Raw genomic sequence first — 18,262 nt, forward strand, 5'->3', positions numbered from 1 at the left:
CACTCTTGCTCTTCCATCCCTTCCTGGGGAAATTCTCCTTCTACTCGCTTTAAAATGGTTATAAACTGCAGGGCGGCTGTGGAGACTGGCTTTAATCCCCAAACACAAGGGGACAAGAGGACGGGATTAACCCGGTCAGTGTTCAAGGAAAGAACGCAGTTTCAAGAAGGTAGCTATGTCGAGTTGTTTTAACACAGTGAAAAACGAATTGATTCTGATTTAACAAAAATAATTAATTAATTTTTGGTTGTTACTTGACGCGCTTTCGCTTTAAGAAATATTGGGTCGTCTGTGCTGCCGTAGATATAAGTCAAGCGCGCGTGCGCAGAAGCGTACCGGTTCTGTGTTGGGTCAGCCACCGAGAGGACTGCGGTAGCGGCGAGCGCCCTAGCCATGAAGAGCCGCTTCAGCACGGTTGACCTCCGCGCGGTGCTCGCGGAACTGAATGCGAGGTAAGGTAGTGGGAGTGAACAGGCTCGTGCTAGGAGCAGAGGCAGTGGAGGCTGTGCACCGGGCGGTCGCGAGATGGAGAGCCTCACGGTCGTCCCAGTGCCTCCGGGATTCGCTAGGCCTGGGGGGAGGGGGGGTCGAGGTCGGGCCCGGTGCCCTCGGGAGACCCCCGGGGACCGTGCCCACATGCTGCCTCTCCCTGGCGCTGGTCCCGAGAGATCGTGCCGGCGTGGCCTGAGTCCCGCAACTAACGCTTGGTAGAACGGGAGTGATTGTCATTGCTCCGGACTGGCGGCCTGGTTTCTTCAGAATTCCCATCCTTCTTCCCAAAGAGAGGTAGCAGGGCCTTTCAGCTGAAATGGGCAGATTTGGACCTGTGTTCTGGACTTGTATCCTATTCAGCTGTGTGAGCTTTGTCGCATTTTCGGGGACTCGGCTACTCCCACGGCTCCTAGTAAATCAGATTAGATTTTACTCGATTTATTCCCAAGCACTGGGCCATGTCAGATGAAGGCAGTTGTCTGGTGTTCCTGAGACCCAACAGGCCACGTTTGTGCTTAGAAGTCTACAGTTAATTTGAGGATAACCTTCATAGGCGGTAATGATATACTAGCTGAAGGGTTCCTCTTCTGAAACCCCAATAAATGACGGAAAGTTTTGCTTCAACCAAGAGTATGATTTGGTACATGTTTCTTTTTTGCAGCTTGCTAGGAATGAGAGTAAACAACGTCTATGATGTGGATAACAAGACATACCTTATTCGGCTTCAAAAGTAAGAGTGGTTTTTTTTATAGGATTACTTTTGGTAAATAAATATGACATTTTGTTATTATTTTTATAACCTGCATTTTAAGTTTTGTTTTTTTTTTAAATTCAAAGAATAAGTTCTGGCAACTTCCCTAAAGAAAAATTTGGCTTTCTCTTGAACAGACCTGATTTTAAAGCTACGCTGTTACTTGAATCTGGTATACGTATTCACACAACAGAATTTGAGTGGCCTAAGAACATGATGCCATCTAGTTTTGCCATGAAGGTAAATATTAAGTTTGGAGCTAATTTTTAAAACTCCATTTATTTATCTATTTATTTTGTGTGTATATATGAATGTGTGTGGGTGTGGATGTAGGTGGAAACAACAGACAGGCACAACTTGGGGCTCTCAAGTGAATGTCAGAAGACAACCTGTGAGGAGTCAGTTCTGTGAGATGAGGGGTCAGGGGTAAGATCCAACTTATAGCCTCAGACTCATCCATGTGCCTTGGTCTGCTGTCCTGGAACTTGTTCTTTTGTTGTTGTTTGAAACAGAGTTTGCCTGTGTATCCTTGTCTGTACCAGAACTCCCTCAGTAGACCATGCTGGCCTCAGACTCAGAGATGGGCCAACCTCTGCCTCCCAAGTTCTAGAACTAAAGGAGTGTGGCTTGGAACTTGATACAGAGCAGACTGGCCTCACGTTTAGGATGACCTTTCTTCGTGTGCTAGGATTGTAGGACTTTGTGTCTGTCACTCTTCTCAAAGAATGTTGAGCTGGGATTGGTAGTTCACACCTGTAACACCAACGTTCAGGGGACTGAGGTAGGAAGGTTAGCCTGGGCTACTGAGTGACATTTTGCTTTAAAAAAAAAATAGTAAACAATAACAGCAAATTCTCGGCACTCTTATGATTTAAGTGTATTTGTCTACTTAAATGGTGAGGGTTTTTGCAGTATGATGAATCAATAGATGCTCTAGTTCTCATATTTGCTATTGTCTAAAAAATAGAATACAAAAATAACTGTTTCAGTTAGAAGTTACTAAAATAAAGGCTTAAGGATTTTCCCACCCACTGGGAACTGGCAGGATGGCTCAGTGGACAAAAGTTACCTGAGTTTGGACCCTGGAGTTCACATGGTGAATGGAGAGAACCTATTCATGAAACTATTTACTGAATTTACATGCATACTGTGGCATGCATGTATTACCACACACGCCCCAAATAAACAAAATGTAGACAAGTTTTAAGTTTTCTCTGATCATAAGCTTTTGTTCTGTGACCATATTGCTTTATTTACCATTTAAATATTCTTGATGGCATAAAGATAATTTCATAAATTAATACCAAGTGCTTAGGAATTTACTTTTATTGTACAAGTGCCTTTTCTGTTTCTTGCTAGTGTCGAAAACATTTGAAGAGTCGGAGATTAGTCAGTGCACAGCAGCTTGGTATGGATAGAATTGTGGATTTCCAGTTTGGAAGTGATGAAGCTGCTTATCACTTAATTGTTGAGCTCTACGATAGGGTAAGTTAAATTGAGGGGTGTAAAGGAATAGAATTGTGTGCCCTATTTGTTTTTCACTCATTTTTATGTTTAGCTCATCATGTTCTATAACATGGTGTTGTTTTAATTGATGATGTTAGGAGTTGTTATACTCATGCATCTTCGATAATCCATGTCTATCTCTTTGTTGTGTGTGTTTGTTTGTTTCTGTAGTCCTGGCTGTCCTGGAATTCACTCTGTAGACCTGGCTGGCCTCAAACTCAGAGATTCACCTGCCTCTGCCTCCCTAGTGCTGGGATCAAAAGCATTGATACCATTGACCTGCTTTCTCTCTCACAATTCATCCACAACTCCTCTTGTTTTGTTTTTTTTTCTTTTTAAATAAAGTTTTTTAAAAGCCTTTTTATTTTTAGAAAAATTTACTTTTTTTCCCATAACTTTTTTTTTTTTTTTTTTTTTTTTGAGACAGTTCCTCTGTGTACTCCTTGCTTGATGTCTTGGAACTCACTCTCTAGACCAGGCTGGCCTTAAACTCACAGAGATCTGCTTGCCTCTGCCTACCTAGTGCTTATGTTAAAGAGTGATTAGAAAATGCCTTTCACTTGAGCCTCATGAAGTGCTGATCAGTTGGCCATGGTGGTACACACTGTGGGAGGCAGAGGCAGTTGGGTCTCTTTAGTTCAAGGCCAGCTGGGGCTATAAAGTGAGACTTTGCTCTTTAAAAAAAAATCCAATCGTGTAAAAATTTTTTATGCATAGTATAGACTTCTGGAATATTCATTATTTTTTAAAATGTAAGTAATCATTTTTTTCCAAATTCTTTTTGTCTTTTATAAAGTAACCATTTTGTTTAGAAGTAAATTTAGAGCTGGAGCTGGAGAGGTGATCAGTAGTGGGAGTGTTTGCTTCCTTCGAAAAAGACCTCAGGTCAGTCCCCAGTACCAGTTAAATGGGTGAAAACCACCGTGACTCAGCTGTAAAAGCTGGAGATAATGGGAAGTTCTTGTGTGCTGTACACTAACTTAGTTTTTACTAATGTCATCTTACATAATGTTTATGAAAACAGTCTTCATTCATGGCTTCTCTGTTTCAGTTTATCCTGTTGATTTTAGGTAGTTTGCATCTGAAAGATCTGAGCAAGCAGGCATGCATACTGTCTAGGTTCCAGAGGTCCAATTAGTGATGAATTTGGAGTGAATACTAAGGGTTGATGTTTGAGAGTGTACACCTGGAATCTTGTTTAGTTGTAGTGCTGTCTGAGAGACAGTTGATGCTTAAGAACATATTTTAAAGATTGCTCTTTCCATTCTGTGTACCAGAGTTTGACCTTTTAGCTTTCATGTCTGGAATTTTGAGGAATGGTGAATCTCAGGTTTATTAGGCTTTGTACAAAGAGGCTTACTGCAGCTCACAAACATCTTAAGAAACTGAGTTTATAAGTTTATAGTAAATTTGGCCTGGTGAGATGGCTCAGCAGCTAAACGTGACTGCCACACAAGCCTGAAGACCTGTAATCCATGTAAAAGTGGAAAGAGAACCAACCCTATAAACCTGTCCTGTGACACACACTTTGACACATTCATGTGCCACCTCCACCACCACACACAGCATATAACTCATACACACAAACAAAAATTTTAAAGTTACATACATAGGAACATGTTATAATACAGAGGAACAACCCTGTGAAAAGTAACCTGAGATCAGAAAGTAGCCTAGCAGAGGAGGGATTATTGATTTATTTAAATTTTAATTTAATATTAAATAAAAGTAAATAACAGTAGTGCTTTAAATTTTCTTTTAAACATTTTCATTTTATTTTACCTTATATGAATGTTTTATCTGGTTGTATGAATGTACACCACATGTGTACCTAGTTGCTGCAGAGGTCAGAAGATGTTGAATTCCTTGGAATTACAAATGGTTATAAGCCACCATGTTGGAATTAAACCCTGGTGACCCGGAAGAGTAGTAACAAGTGCTCTAAACTGCTGAGCTATCTCTCCAGTGTCCTAAAATTTTTTTAAATGGGTCTTTTAAAAAAAATTATTTTTAACCATGTGTATGTGCACAAATGCTCACAGAGGCCAAAATGTCCTCAGATTTCCCTGCAATTGGTTTAAGAGGCAGTTGTGAGTTGCCTTCCATGGGTGTGGGGAACTGAACTCAGGTCCTGCGCAATAACCGTGTGTTCTTGCGCTCTTAATCACCAGGCTGCTCTAATCAGGGCTCCCTGTGTACTTTTGGCTGGCCTGGAATTCGGAATCTTCCTGCTTTAGCCTCTTGAATGTTGGGATTATAGTTGTGTACCACCACATCTGGCTACATCACACTTCTGTTTTTTTATAGACATATTATACTGTTTCATAATTCCATGTGTTTGTGTTTCATGTTCCCTTGACCTGAATGTTTTGAAACTTTGAACTTTCATTGTTGGTTTATGAGACAGAGACTCATGTACTTGAGGCTGGCCTCAAACTTGCTGTGTAACCAACAATTACCTTGAACTCCTGAATCCCCTACTACCTCTACATTCTAATGCTGGGATTGTACGCATGTGCTAATGCTTGGCTTTGGCAGACTTATTGAAGGTACCCAGACTGTTAGGTTTTCATAGTGAAGTACTACAGGTAATTTGTGCAGTAACAGGACAAAGAGTGTAAAGTTTTTCTAGTTTCTTGACTGCTTCCAACTGGGAGTCCTCAGAATTTAATTAATTGGATTGGGCCAGGGACTCTTATTTAGATGTGACTGGTGCTATTTGTTTTGTAATTCATTTGTAACTATAAGTAGGTCTTATGAGAAATCTTTTTCAGTTTTTAAGATGTTTCAAATCTGATTTGAAAAGGATTAATAATATAAATTAAATTAAATTATTTACTCTATTGCAGGGGAACATTGTTCTTACAGATTATGAGTACCTAATTTTAAATATCCTAAGGTTTCGAACTGATGAAACGGATGATGTTAAGTTTGCTGTTCGTGAACGATATCCCATAGATCATGCCAGAGCTGCTGAACCTTTGTTGACTTTGGAAAGGTAACAGTATTTGTACAGTTAATGTCACACTTATTAAAAGATAGACTAAGTTATGTTTCACATTAGGAAAAATTCAATTAAAATGTTTACTTGTATACTAAACTGAAGTATATAAATGTGAATATAGCAATTTTATTTGTGGTCAGCAAATCTCTTCTTTTCCCTCTCCCCTCTCCTTTCTCTTCCCCTTTCCTCCCCTCCCCACTCCTCTCCCCTCTCCTCCCATCTCCCCTCTCCCTCCTTCTCTCTGGAACTCAAAAAGATTCACTTGCTTTTGCCTCTGGATTGTTGGGATTAAAGGTACACACTGACTCACCCAGCCTTCAAGTGCATGTCTTTTTATGCTATGGTTTGGGTTACGTAAAAATGTTTCAGTCCTGACTCGGCTGTTCTGTGAGAAGATAGACGTATTAGACAGAATGTAGTTGGGGGTAGATATTCTACTTTAGGAAAAAGGGAAAGGATAAGGTGATGGTTAATTACAGCTTCTAACTGGGAGGCTTTGCTACCTAGTGGTCCACTTAGTCCTCAAAGCTCAGTAGTCATGAGAATCAGTGAGAGGGTTTGAACTGTTGTATCTTTGCTAATTCAGTAGATCCAGGGGTACTTTTTTTTGTGTGTGTGTGTTTTTGTTTTTTTCTTTTTTCTTTTTTTTTTTTTTTGTTTTTCGAGACAGGGTTTCTCTGTGTAGCCCTGGCTGTCCTGGAACTCACTCTGTAGACCAGGCTGGCCTCGAAGTCAGAAATCCACCTGCCTCTGCCTCCCAAGTTCTGGGATTAAAGGCGTGCCTGGCCAGGGGTTACATTTTTTACAGGTTCTCAGATATTGTTAATCCTGTGGTGCCACTGAGCCACAGGATCCTTTGAGTTCTTAGCAGATGCTTAATTAGGTATAACTGTTGAAGGTGTTCAGATATGGCATGTAGATTTACAAACCACATGTAACTTAGAAATGTACATAGAATGTGCATGTACACAGAAATTTATCTTTCATGTCACAATGATGATAAACAATTCATGACTTTGTTGAAAAATATTGATTTCTTTGAGAAAACCTGGATTTAAGACTTGGGTTTCAAGAACCTTTTGATTGTGGTTAAATTATGGGTTTGCACATGTGTGTGTTGAGACAGAATCTTGCTGTGTAGCCCAGGCTGGCCTTGAACTCAGAGTACTCTATGTCCCTCAGCCTTACTAGTATAAACATACATCACCACACTCAGCTCTAGATAAAAAATTTCTTCCTGTATCTGTGTATGTGTGTGTGTCCACGCATATAAGTGCCACAGAGGCTAGAAGAAGGCTTTAGTTCCTCTGGAACTGGAGTTACAGATGGCTGTGATGTACCTGTGGTGACGGCTGGGAGGGAACTGAACTCTAGTTCTCTGTAAGAACAAGTGCTCTTAACCTCAGGGCCATCTCTAACCCCATGTATAAATTATTTTTAAGACTTGTTTTTTATACCTACAAGAATAATTTCTGCTATGTTTCAGGCTCTTGTAAAGATGAAATAAATGGATGACATAAGGTTTATTAAATACAAGATAAAAAGTATGCCAATTTTGTTCACAGATTGACTGACGTAATAGCTAGTGCTCCCAGAGGTGAACTGCTGAAGAGAGTTCTTAATCCATTACTTCGTGAGTACTCCGGCATACTGTGCTAAGATGTTTGTGGAACAACAGTTCCATGAATGTATTTAAATCTCTATTTTTTTTTTCTTTTCAAAAAAATTGAACAAGGGGCTGGATAGCTACTCGGTTCACAGCATAATGACCAATGGTTCACAACCACCTATAACTCCAGCTCCAGGGGATCTGACACCCTTTTCTGGCTTTCATGAGTATCTACACAAATGAGGCATACATTTACATAAACAAATACCCATGAATAAAAATAAAGCATTTAATTAAAGAAAAAACAAGTTTAAAGTGATCTTTTGAGTAAATAGGTTTTTTTTTTTTTAGATCTGTGTGTGTGTGTGTGTGTGTGTGTGTATGTATGCATACATGCATGCATGCAGCATTCTGCTTGTGTGTATGTCTGTAGACCGGGCATTAGATCTCATTATAGATGGTTAGGAACCACCATGTGGTTGCCGGGAATTGAACTCAGGACCTGTGGAAGAGCAGCGAGTGCTCTTAACCTCTGAGCCATCTCTCCAACCCCCAGGGTTTTCTTCTTAAAGAAGTTTTGCTTGTTTTGTGGTGCTGGGGATTGAACCCAGGGCTTTGTGATGATGAGCAGATATCTATCACTAAGCCTTATTGTCCCAAAAGCTGAACATTTTTATGTTGGTTAAATTTTATTTAAAAACAGCTTAGTTAGTAGAGTACTTGCTTAGCATTCACAAAGCCCTGGCATTAACCCCACCATTATATCAACGTAGGCCAGGTGACATACACTTACAATGCCATTACTCCTGGGCGGCAGGGAGATCAGAAGTTTAAGGTCTTCCCTTGGTTGCATAGTAAGCTCAGGCCAGCTTGGGATAGAGAAAACCTTTTCTCACAAAATAAAAGCAGTGGCTGGAGAGATGGCTTAGGGATGAAGAGTGCTAACTGCTCATACAAAGGATCTAGATCAGTTCCAGCACCAACATGGTGGCTCTCAAACATGCTGTAACTCCAGTTCTAGAGCATCTGACACTGTTCTGGCCTCCATGGACTCTTGTATGTGTATGATGCAAAGAAACTAATGATCACACATACATATTACACATAATTAGTAGCCTTTTAAAAATAAAAGTAGTGTAGAATGTTATTAATATCTCAGTGCTGTAGACTTCAGAGCAGCTGCTTCTTTTCAAATATTTTGTTTAATGACCACTTGGCTTAGTTGTTTGTATGTATGTATGTATGTATTTATTTTGTTTTTTTTCGAGACAGGGTTTCTCTGTGTAGCCCTGGCTGTCCTGGAACTCACTCTGTAGACCAGGCTGGCCTCGAACTCAGAAATCCACCTGCCTCTGCCTCCCAAGTGCTGGGATTAAAGGTGTGCGCCACCACTGCCCGGCGTTTGTATTTATATTATTTTATTTTTACAAAATTTGTTGGCCTGAAGGCTGACAGCACCTGCCAGATATTAATTCTTCTCTTCCTCTCCCTGTCAGCTTTGCCAAATCCTTTTGTCCGTTTGATGGTGTTTTGTTCTGTTTTGACCCAGGCATGGCTCAGCTAGCCTTGAACTTGTTATGTAGCCCAGGCAACCGTAAACCCTTGGTGATCCTCCTGCTGCAGTTTACCTTGGCAGATTTCTATGGCTTTTGAGATTAGGTAGATTAGATAGTTTTAATACTCTTAGCTCTTTCTTATTGTCTCCCAAAGCCTTTGACTATTCTTTTGTATTTCATTGTACAATTTAGGGTTGGGGTATTGCTTTCTATAACAAACACCTGCCAGGGTCTTGATGAGGATTGCATTGATTCTGTGGGGAGAGTAGCAGTCTTCATTATATTGAGTCTTCTGTGAGCATAGATAGTCTCACCATTTATTTAATTTTTTTATTTCAAAATATTACAGTTTTTATATATAACTTTTATTCTTAAATGCCCATTTTTTTGGTTTGGTTTGGTTTTTTGGTGTGTGTGGTTGTTAGGTTTTAAGTATTACTAGACATGGTAGCTCATGCTTTTAATACCAGCACTTGGGAGGACAGGCAGGCAGGTCTCTGAGTTTAAGGCTAACTTGGTCTACATTGGGAGTTCCAGGACAACCATGACTACATAGTGAAACCGTGTTTCCAAAAATAAAAAACAAAACAAAAATTACATTTTAGTTTGTTTTGTACAGAGTGGACACGTTTTTGCCATGGTATACAAGTAGATATCAATCAAAAGGCCACATAGCAGGAGTTAGTGTGGGCCTTGGGGATTGGATTCAGGTCATTAGGCTTGGCTGTGGTAACCTGTATCTGTTGAACCATCTCACTAGCTCATAGAATTGTTTTCTTAATTTCATTTTTTTTTGATAAGAATACAGTTGATTTACTTGGCAGATTTATGTTATGTGAGCACCTGCATGTATATATGCATACCACATGTATGTCTGGTGTCCACAGAAGTAAAAAGAAGGAGTCAGGTCCCCTGGAACTGGTGTCACAGTGGTTGTGAGCTGCTGTGTTGTTGCTGAAACCAAACCAACGTCCTCTCTAAAATTAGCAAGTTCTCTTAATTACTGAACCATCCCCTCTGGTTCCCCAATTGATATTTATATATTTTGATATTTATATAAATTTGATTTATAATTTTGTATCTTTCAGAGCTGATAAAGATATTTAGTCTAGAAGACTGTGTGTTCTTTAAGAATTTTTAGCATACAGGGTCATACCTCCTTTGAAAATAACGCTGCTTTTTCTGTTTGAATCTGAATGCTTTTGAGTAATTCCTTTTGTTTACAATTATTATTTCTATACAATGTTATGTGTATGGGTGTTTTATCTACATTTGTTTGCTAAGATTTATTTATATATTTTACGTATACGGGTGCTTTGTCTACTACACACCAGAAGAGGGGGTCAGATTCCATTATAGATGGTTATGAACTACCAGGTAGGTGCTGGGAATTGAACTCATGACCTCTAAATTTCTAGTTAACCTTATATATGTTTTGTTAAATGCCTGTAACATGTACCAATCTTCTGCTTATTGTGATTTCAGACTCCTCTCATTACTTCAGATCGTAATTCTAATACCATTTGAAATGAAGTAAAATTATTTTCAGTGGCTACTTGTATTAAGTAGATTGTTCATATTGAGCTATAAATTTATACTGTGTTTTAAATGTGAAGTTTTATAGGAAAATAATAACAACATTACTGTTTACTTTTATATAGCTTATGGGCCAGCTCTTATTGAGCACTGTCTTATAGAAAATGGATTTTCTGGCAATGTTAAAGTGGATGAAAAACTTGAAAGCAAAGGTATGTCTGCATGGTCTATATTTTGTACATTTTAATTTGTTTCCCTTTTCCTTTGATCCTTTTTTTTTTTCTTTGAAGTTTTATGGTGCTGGAAATTAATCAGACCTAAGGCTCTGCAGATGCTAAAAAATGTTCTACTGACAAACACTTCATTTATTGTTTTGATCTTTTTTTTTTTTTTTTTTTTTTTGGAAATAAGGTTTCCCCTACATTGTAGTCCAGTGTCATGAGTTCTGAATTGTCCTGCCTCAGCCTCCTGTAGGTTATAAATGTGTGCTAGCCTGCCTCGCTCTTCTTTCTCTCTTTCTTTTCTTCTTTTCTAAATGCATGTGAGTGTTTTTCTTCCTTATTCATCTGTCTGTTCAGTACATGCTTGCCTGGTGTCCTGAGAGGCCAGACATTCTCTGGGACTGGAGTTACAACCCATGTGAGCCACCATGTGGGTGCTGGGAACTGAATTTGTATCCTCTGAAAAAGCATCCTGTACTGCTGAGCCGTCTCTCTAGCCTCTTGCACCTTGTTTCTTTTCTAGAAATAATTTTTGTTTTTAAAGTTAAAGTTAGAAGTGAATGGACTTACAAAACTTTGATCTGGGATTGGCAAGATGCCATGTATCCTCTTTGTCTCCAGTGACAACAGATGGTGGTGGTATTTTTGTTATTATAAAATGATATTATAAAACTCTTACTGCTTAATATTAGCTATATAACCTTTTCACAGATTAAAATGTATCATGAGGCTACAGTAATAAAACAGTGACTTTTTGCAGAAGTAATAGACAAAAAAAATAGAAATAAGTATATATGGAGATTACAAAATTAGGTTTATGAGTAAAGTGTATCTTTTTGTAAGAAAGGTGGATGATTTAGTAATCAGCTGACCAAAACATAATCTTATGTACATAAACCAATTACACAACTGAAACAACTTTATCTTATTTTCTAAAGCACTTGAATTATTTCATAAATACTTTCCTGGTTGTTTTAAGTTTTAAAAATTAATATGTGTGTGTGTTTACAGGTGCCTGCCTGATATGTGTTGGGGAAGCAGGTCCCGTGCATAGTGTGTGTATGGAGTCTTCTTTTCTCCACTTATGTGTTGTGTTCTGGGGATTGCATTCATGTCCCCAAGCTTGTGTAGCAAGCACCTTTACATATTGAGCCATCTCACTGGTCTGCTTTTTGTTTTTATTATTATTATTACACTTTATTTAGTGTGTTTGTGTGTATGTTCAGAGGACAATTTATAACGAGTTTAGTTGTCTTCTTCTTCCTGGAAGTCTGACAACATTCCCAGTTTTATGGTTGGTTGGCTGTTTTGTTTTTGTTCTTTTTGTTTAAGATGGAATCTTACTGTATAGACTAAGCTGGTCTTGAACTCATGATTATCCTGCCTCAGTCTTCTTAGTGCTAGGATTACAGGTCTGTATCATCATATTCAGCTACCTTTCTAATATTGATTTTTAATAAATATATTGAACCAGTCATGGTGGCACATGCCTTTATTTATGGCACTTGGGAGACAAAGGAAAGTTGTCCTCTATTAATTCAAGGCCAGCCTTGTTTCACATAGTGAGTTCCAAGCCAGCCAAGACTGCATAGTGAGACCCTACCTCAACAATAAATAAATACTATATTTTAATGTGCTTAATTATTAATATATTAATAATTCACAAACATGAATATTATATTATGTTGACTATATTATGTTATTTCTATTGTTTATAGCATTATTCTATATAAATATAATTAATTATACTATATTTTTAATTCATTATAATTATATATTTTGAGAAGCAACCCAGAGCCTCTCAAACTTGGCCATTATGAGACAACTGTTCTGAGAAACACGTTAGTTACATGGGCCAGAAGGGAAAAATGTAATCATTGTAATTAGCATAATTAGTTATAATTATGATAACTATTAATATTATGTTACGTACATTAATATTATAATTAATATGGCATCAGCATTAATGTAAGTATGATATTATATATTAATATATTTGATATATTAATGTTGATATTGTTAATACATAATATGTATTGTATATTAATATGATAAATAGTTATTTAATGGTATTATTGAATTTAATTGCCATTCTTTTTCCCCTTGTTTTTATTTCTTTCATTAGATATTGAAAAGATACTGGTTTGTGTACAGAGGGCGGAAGACTATTTGAAAAAAACATCCAACTTCAATGGAAAGGTAGCAGCACTGTGTAAATACTGTGTGTTGTTTTGCATGTATCTGTTGGGGGTTGGGGGCCTGCCATAGCATCTGAGAGGTTAGACAGCCTGCAGTACTTGATCGCTTCCATTGACTGTGTAGGTCCTAGTGGTCAAATTCAGGCTTCCAGACTTAGTGACAAATACTTTTACTCATTGATCCATCTCACAGCTTTCGTGTATTATTTTGGATTTTTAGAAATAAAATACTTACAGTAAGTTTTGTTTTGTTTTCTTGCTTGAGGTTTGAATCCAAGCCCTTCTACATATGCATTCATACTCTACCATTAGGCTGTATACCTAATTCTGGGATAATCTCTTTGATTTTGTATTGTTTCTTAGAAATTTTTTTCTATTCTTTATTTTTTTATAGAAAATACTGCATTGGAACTCAGTATAAAACTAGCCTTGCCTAGAGTACACTAGGCCCTGGGTTTGAACCCTAGTACTGTCCAAGTCAGGCATTTGAGTGCATATCTGTAATCTTAAGCACTTGAGAGGTGGATGGAGGCAGTAGAGTCAGAAGCCTTGGTCTGAATAAGAAGTTCAAAGCCAGCCAGGATACATAAGACCCCACCTTTTATAAAAACAAGAAACAGTAGTTGAGGAATTTGTGTAAAAAAAAAGTTTGACTTTTTAATTAGGTTTATGTATATATGTTTATATGAGTGTATGCACAATGTGTGGGTGCCCTTGGAAGCCAAAAGAAGGTGTTGATCCCTTGCAACTGGAGTTACAGGAGGTTGTAAGCCTCCTAGTGTAGGTACTAGGAACTGAACTTGGGTCCTCTGGAGGAGCAGTAAGCAGTCTTAGCTGAACTGTCTCAAGCCGGTTTTTCTTTGACTCAAGGTCTTGCTGTGGAGCCCAGGATGGCCTCAGGGCTCAACATTTTCCACAGCAGCCTCCCCAGTACTGGATTTATAGGCAAAATTGTACCTGAGGAGAACATTCTGTCTTGAATTGATTTTAGAGAAGCATTCTTTAATTTGCTAATACTTGAAAACAAAATGGGTGGGCTATAATCATCTCATAGCTAAACAATCATAACATTACCTCGTACTTTAATATTTGTCTTTTCTTTTTTTTTTTTTTTTTGTGGTTTTTTGAGACAGGGTTTCTCTGTGTATCCCTGGCTGTCCTGGAACTCACTCTGTAGACCAGGCTGGCCTTGAACTCAGAAATCTGCCTGCCTCTGCCTTCCAAGTGCTGGGCTTAAAGGCGTGCGCCACCACCGCCCGGCAATATTTGTCTTCTGTGTTCAAAATGTTCAGCTAGAAAAAATATTCAAATAGTCTAATGCTATTTTTTTGTTTGTTTGTTTTTGTTTTTATAGGGATATATAATTCAGAAAAGAGAGGTAAAACCAAGCCTGGATGCAAATAAACCAGCTGAAGACATATTCACGTAAGTACATAGCCACCAGCCAGTTTGCTTTGTATGATTATTAATATTCTTAATTGTGATTCTTTAAATGCCTTACAGGTATGAGGAATTTCATCCTTTCTTGTTTTCTCAACATTTACAATGTCCGTATATAGAATTTGAATCATTTGACAAGGTGAGTTTTCTAGTTCTGTGGTTTTTTTTTTTTTGTTTTTTTTTTTTTTTTTTTTTTTTTTTTTTACTAGTTAGCATGACATACGTTGTAAGAATTGTTTATGTTGTCTTGGAGTTGGGGGTATAGCCCAATGTGAGTGCATGCACAAAGTCCTGGATTTAATCTTCAACACTGCAAAAGAAAGAAAAGGAAGGACAGAGAGAACTCAGAAAATATTCTTGCTATGCAGTCACTGTGAGTCTGGGGATTGATTCAAAATCAGCAGACTCATGGGTATAACTGCTGTTTTTATTAAAAGATAAAGACTAGGGCTGGAGAGATGGCTCAGTGGTTAAGAGCACCATCTGCTCTTCCAGAGGTCCTGAGTTCAATTCCCAGCAACCACATGGTGGCTCACAACCGTCTGTAATGGGATCCATGCACTCTTCTGGTGTGTCTGAAGACAGTTGACAGTGTACTCACATACATAAAATAAATAAATGTTTAAAAAAAAAAAGGTAAGACTAAATACTCAATCCTAGTTTTATTCTTGACATTGTTAGTTGTAGAATAGGTCAGTGGAAATGTGGTCAGGTATTGAGGGCCCTGTGGTATAAAACAGGCTAATGCTGTGTGTGTGCAAGGTAGAGACCATGCTTGTTTTCCTTACAGTCAATTGTTTCTCTCTCTCTCTCTCTCTCTCTCTCTCTCTTTTTTTTTTTTTTTTTTTTAAATAAGGCCGTGGATGAATTTTATTCCAAGATAGAAGGTCAGAAAATTGACTTAAAAGCTTTGCAACAGGTATAGTATCACTTAAAACATTTATATTAAACCAGCTAGTCAGAGTGGTTTGGAGGGTAGATATTGCTTTCATTTAAGAATCAGTTGTCTTCCAGAAGTATGGGACGTTGTATGGGAGCCTTCAGATCACATCCCCTGGAACTGGAGTTACAGATAGTTATGAACTATGGATGCTGAGACCTGAACTCTAGTCCCCTGGAAGAGCAGGAAGTGCTCTTAACCACTGAGCATCTCTCCAGCCCAGTTGTTTTGTTTTTGAGACAAGGACTCACTGCAATTCTGGCTAGCCTGACACAAAATATTTAGACCACGTTGGCCTCAGACTTGGAGATCTGGAATTGAAGGCATGTCACCATAACTAGCCCTTCTCTTAGTTTATGATAAAAGCTCAGGGGAGTCTCATTGAGAAGTATGCCTTCATTCTGTCCCTACCCTCACCCCTATTATTCTAATTTCAGATCTTTTAAAGGAAATGAAATCTAGTGGGACCATTAGTCTGTTACATACCCTAGTATGACTCAGTATATTAGAATATCCCAGAGCTTCTCATACTTGGCCATTATAAGTTCTGAGACACATGTTAGTTACATGAGCCAGAGGAAGAAGAGTCTATTTTCTGTACTAAGTTTCTTTATCAAAAACTTGGTGCTGTTTCTGTTAAGCTGCTTTAGAGATTGGTCCTTGTCTGACCTGTTTTTTGACCCCCAGTGAGGACTTTACACTCACTATTTCTGGAGCACATTTGACTGTGTTCTTAGAGCATGTGGATCTGTTTTGTAAACTGATCAACGTCACTTTGGGAAGAGATTGGATTTTTCAGAAATACTAGTCAGGGGGCTTCAGCCCTAAACAAAGAGCTATTGGGAACTGTGGAATGCTGAAAATGGAGGAGTGGTCTTCCTGAGGGAGGAGCTACTGAGTTGGTTGTCCAATCCAAGGTGGGCAGCCCTGAGATCATATGCATACTTGTAGTTGTTTATACTTGGGAGAGAGAGAGAAAGAAATGATGGTTAAAGAAAGGCTGTGGGTTTGAGAGAGAGCGAAGGGGTTGGAGGAAAGGGGGAAAAGATGTCATTTCAAAAAAAATCAAAAGTTGTTATTAAAAAGTTAAGCATAAAAATATGTGTGCAGAATTTGAAGTTAATGTGAATGCTTCTATGTTCTTCCCTTTTGCTTTAAAATAGTACAATTTCCAAGCATGTAATTAAATAAATTGCATGATGTGACTCTTACATCATGGCAGCACTTTGGCTAGAAACAGTTGTTCATGAATACTCATTATTATTATATTTAAAAATTTTTTGGGGGGGGGACATGGTTTCTCTACATAGCCTTGGCTGGCCTACAACTCGGAGATCCTTTGGCCTCTGCCACTTAAGTGCTGAAGACACACACAGCTATATTTATTTTTTAATATGCATTAGAACAATGATATTCAAAGGGTTTCAGATATTTAGATTTGGACTATACTGTTGCAGTAAATCTCTTGCCCATAGGAAGTCCATAGAAGAAAAGACACAAGTAAATAAATATCAAATGAATGCTGCAGGCCTAGATTGGGCAGATTTACCATTAAACTACACTATTCCCCCGGCTAAGAGAGCTCTTAACAACTTGCGGTTTTCTAGGTCAAGGTCTTCTTCGTCTTCTCTTCTTCCACCAACTGCCTCCTCCAACAGCTCTTCTCCTCTTCTCCTCCTCTTTCCTGCCTCTGGCTCCTCCCACTCCTCTTCTACTGCCCAATCACTGGCTATAGCCTTTATTTAACAAATTTGATTGGACAGAAGGTTTACAAGATTCACTCCTCCTTTGCAGCCCCTCCCAGGATTGGAATTACCATAAGAGGCTAGGGCTATCCACCACATTTCCCCCTTTTTGTCCAATAAAAAAAATTTTTTTTCTTTTCACATATTAATTGAACACTAACTATATTACCATGTTGTGATTGTTAAAGTACAAGATAAACCTAACACCCAGTCCATCATTTTTGTTAACTAAATAGAACCTTTGCCATCTCTCTCAATTAAAAAACTTAGATCTGATCCTGGCTTATGTCCTGTCTTCAGAATGAATAGCACCTGAAAACCATCCTCTCAAAGTAAATAGCCTGGGTTGGCTGTGAGATTATAAATCTTCAACCCCATCAGAAATCCAGAATGACTCAGTTAAATAAAGATATGGGAAGCACAAAGCGTGGCTTCTAAAACTCAACCAATTTAAATAGACCACTGAACATCTAGACAGTTCCTTATTTCAAAACGTTGGAGCATCTGGTCTTCAGCCTTCTGGCCCAGGATCATTTGACAGACCTAGTAATGCAGAATTACTAAGGGCTGATTACTCTGTCTTGGCAGATATAATCAGTCAACTATTCCGCAAGTGTGTTTCTTTTTTGCACAATATTTCGTCTGTAGATGAAAAGAGGCAATTCTTGCCTAGTGGCTGTCACACCACAACTGGAGTAACTCCAAAGATGCTCAATTTCTTCTTAGAATCCAAGACTGGGAAGCTGTCAGGATCAGATAGAATGTTTGTAACGTCAATTCTATGGATTTCTGACGTTTTTGAAAATCAACTATGTAAGGCAATCTGAACAGTTGTCTGTTAATTCCTTTCCATTATTTCTAATTAAAATCTAGAAAACATCCTAACAGTAAGCAATGAGCCATGCAATTACCATAGGCCTCTGACTCACAAGCCAACCATCTCAAATCAGGTGCTTTTTTTTTTTGTTTTTGTTTTTTTGATTAAAAAGGACTGGGTCTAAACTTTGTATTTCTAAATAAGATATATAGGCACAATGCCTACATGAGAGTAATATATTAATCCCACTTTTGTATTAATAAGAAACTCACATCAGTGAAAACCCTAAATTTGTACAAAATAAATTCCATATCAATGTAAGAGATTATAATTTCAACCTTGTAACTATCATAAAGATTTCTTACCAATGTAAGATATAGCATATATATATATATATATATATATATATATATATATATATATATAATTTTTTTAAAACTGGGTCTA

General features: G+C 38.1%; 1 protein-coding gene across 1 annotated transcript in view; it reads left to right on the top strand.

Annotated features, from left to right (window-relative positions):
- The first annotated feature begins 324 nt into the window (after positions 1 to 324).
- Nemf (nuclear export mediator factor) overlaps positions 325 to 18,262 on the top strand; it is a 55,147-nt gene continuing 37,209 nt past the window's right edge. Inside the window, exons 1-11 of the mRNA XM_034513756.2 lie at positions 325 to 452; positions 1,154 to 1,222; positions 1,381 to 1,483; positions 2,603 to 2,728; positions 5,599 to 5,747; positions 7,319 to 7,386; positions 10,580 to 10,666; positions 12,801 to 12,874; positions 14,228 to 14,298; positions 14,377 to 14,452; positions 15,170 to 15,232. Coding sequence (XP_034369647.1) covers positions 394 to 452; positions 1,154 to 1,222; positions 1,381 to 1,483; positions 2,603 to 2,728; positions 5,599 to 5,747; positions 7,319 to 7,386; positions 10,580 to 10,666; positions 12,801 to 12,874; positions 14,228 to 14,298; positions 14,377 to 14,452; positions 15,170 to 15,232 — 945 coding nt within the window. The 5' untranslated portion in view covers positions 325 to 393. The remainder of the gene's footprint in view (positions 453 to 1,153; positions 1,223 to 1,380; positions 1,484 to 2,602; positions 2,729 to 5,598; positions 5,748 to 7,318; positions 7,387 to 10,579; positions 10,667 to 12,800; positions 12,875 to 14,227; positions 14,299 to 14,376; positions 14,453 to 15,169; positions 15,233 to 18,262) is intronic.

The sequence above is a fragment of the Arvicanthis niloticus genome, chromosome 11 (genome assembly GCF_011762505.2).
Source record: "Arvicanthis niloticus isolate mArvNil1 chromosome 11, mArvNil1.pat.X, whole genome shotgun sequence".
In the NCBI taxonomy this organism is placed as follows: Eukaryota; Metazoa; Chordata; class Mammalia; order Rodentia; family Muridae; genus Arvicanthis; species Arvicanthis niloticus.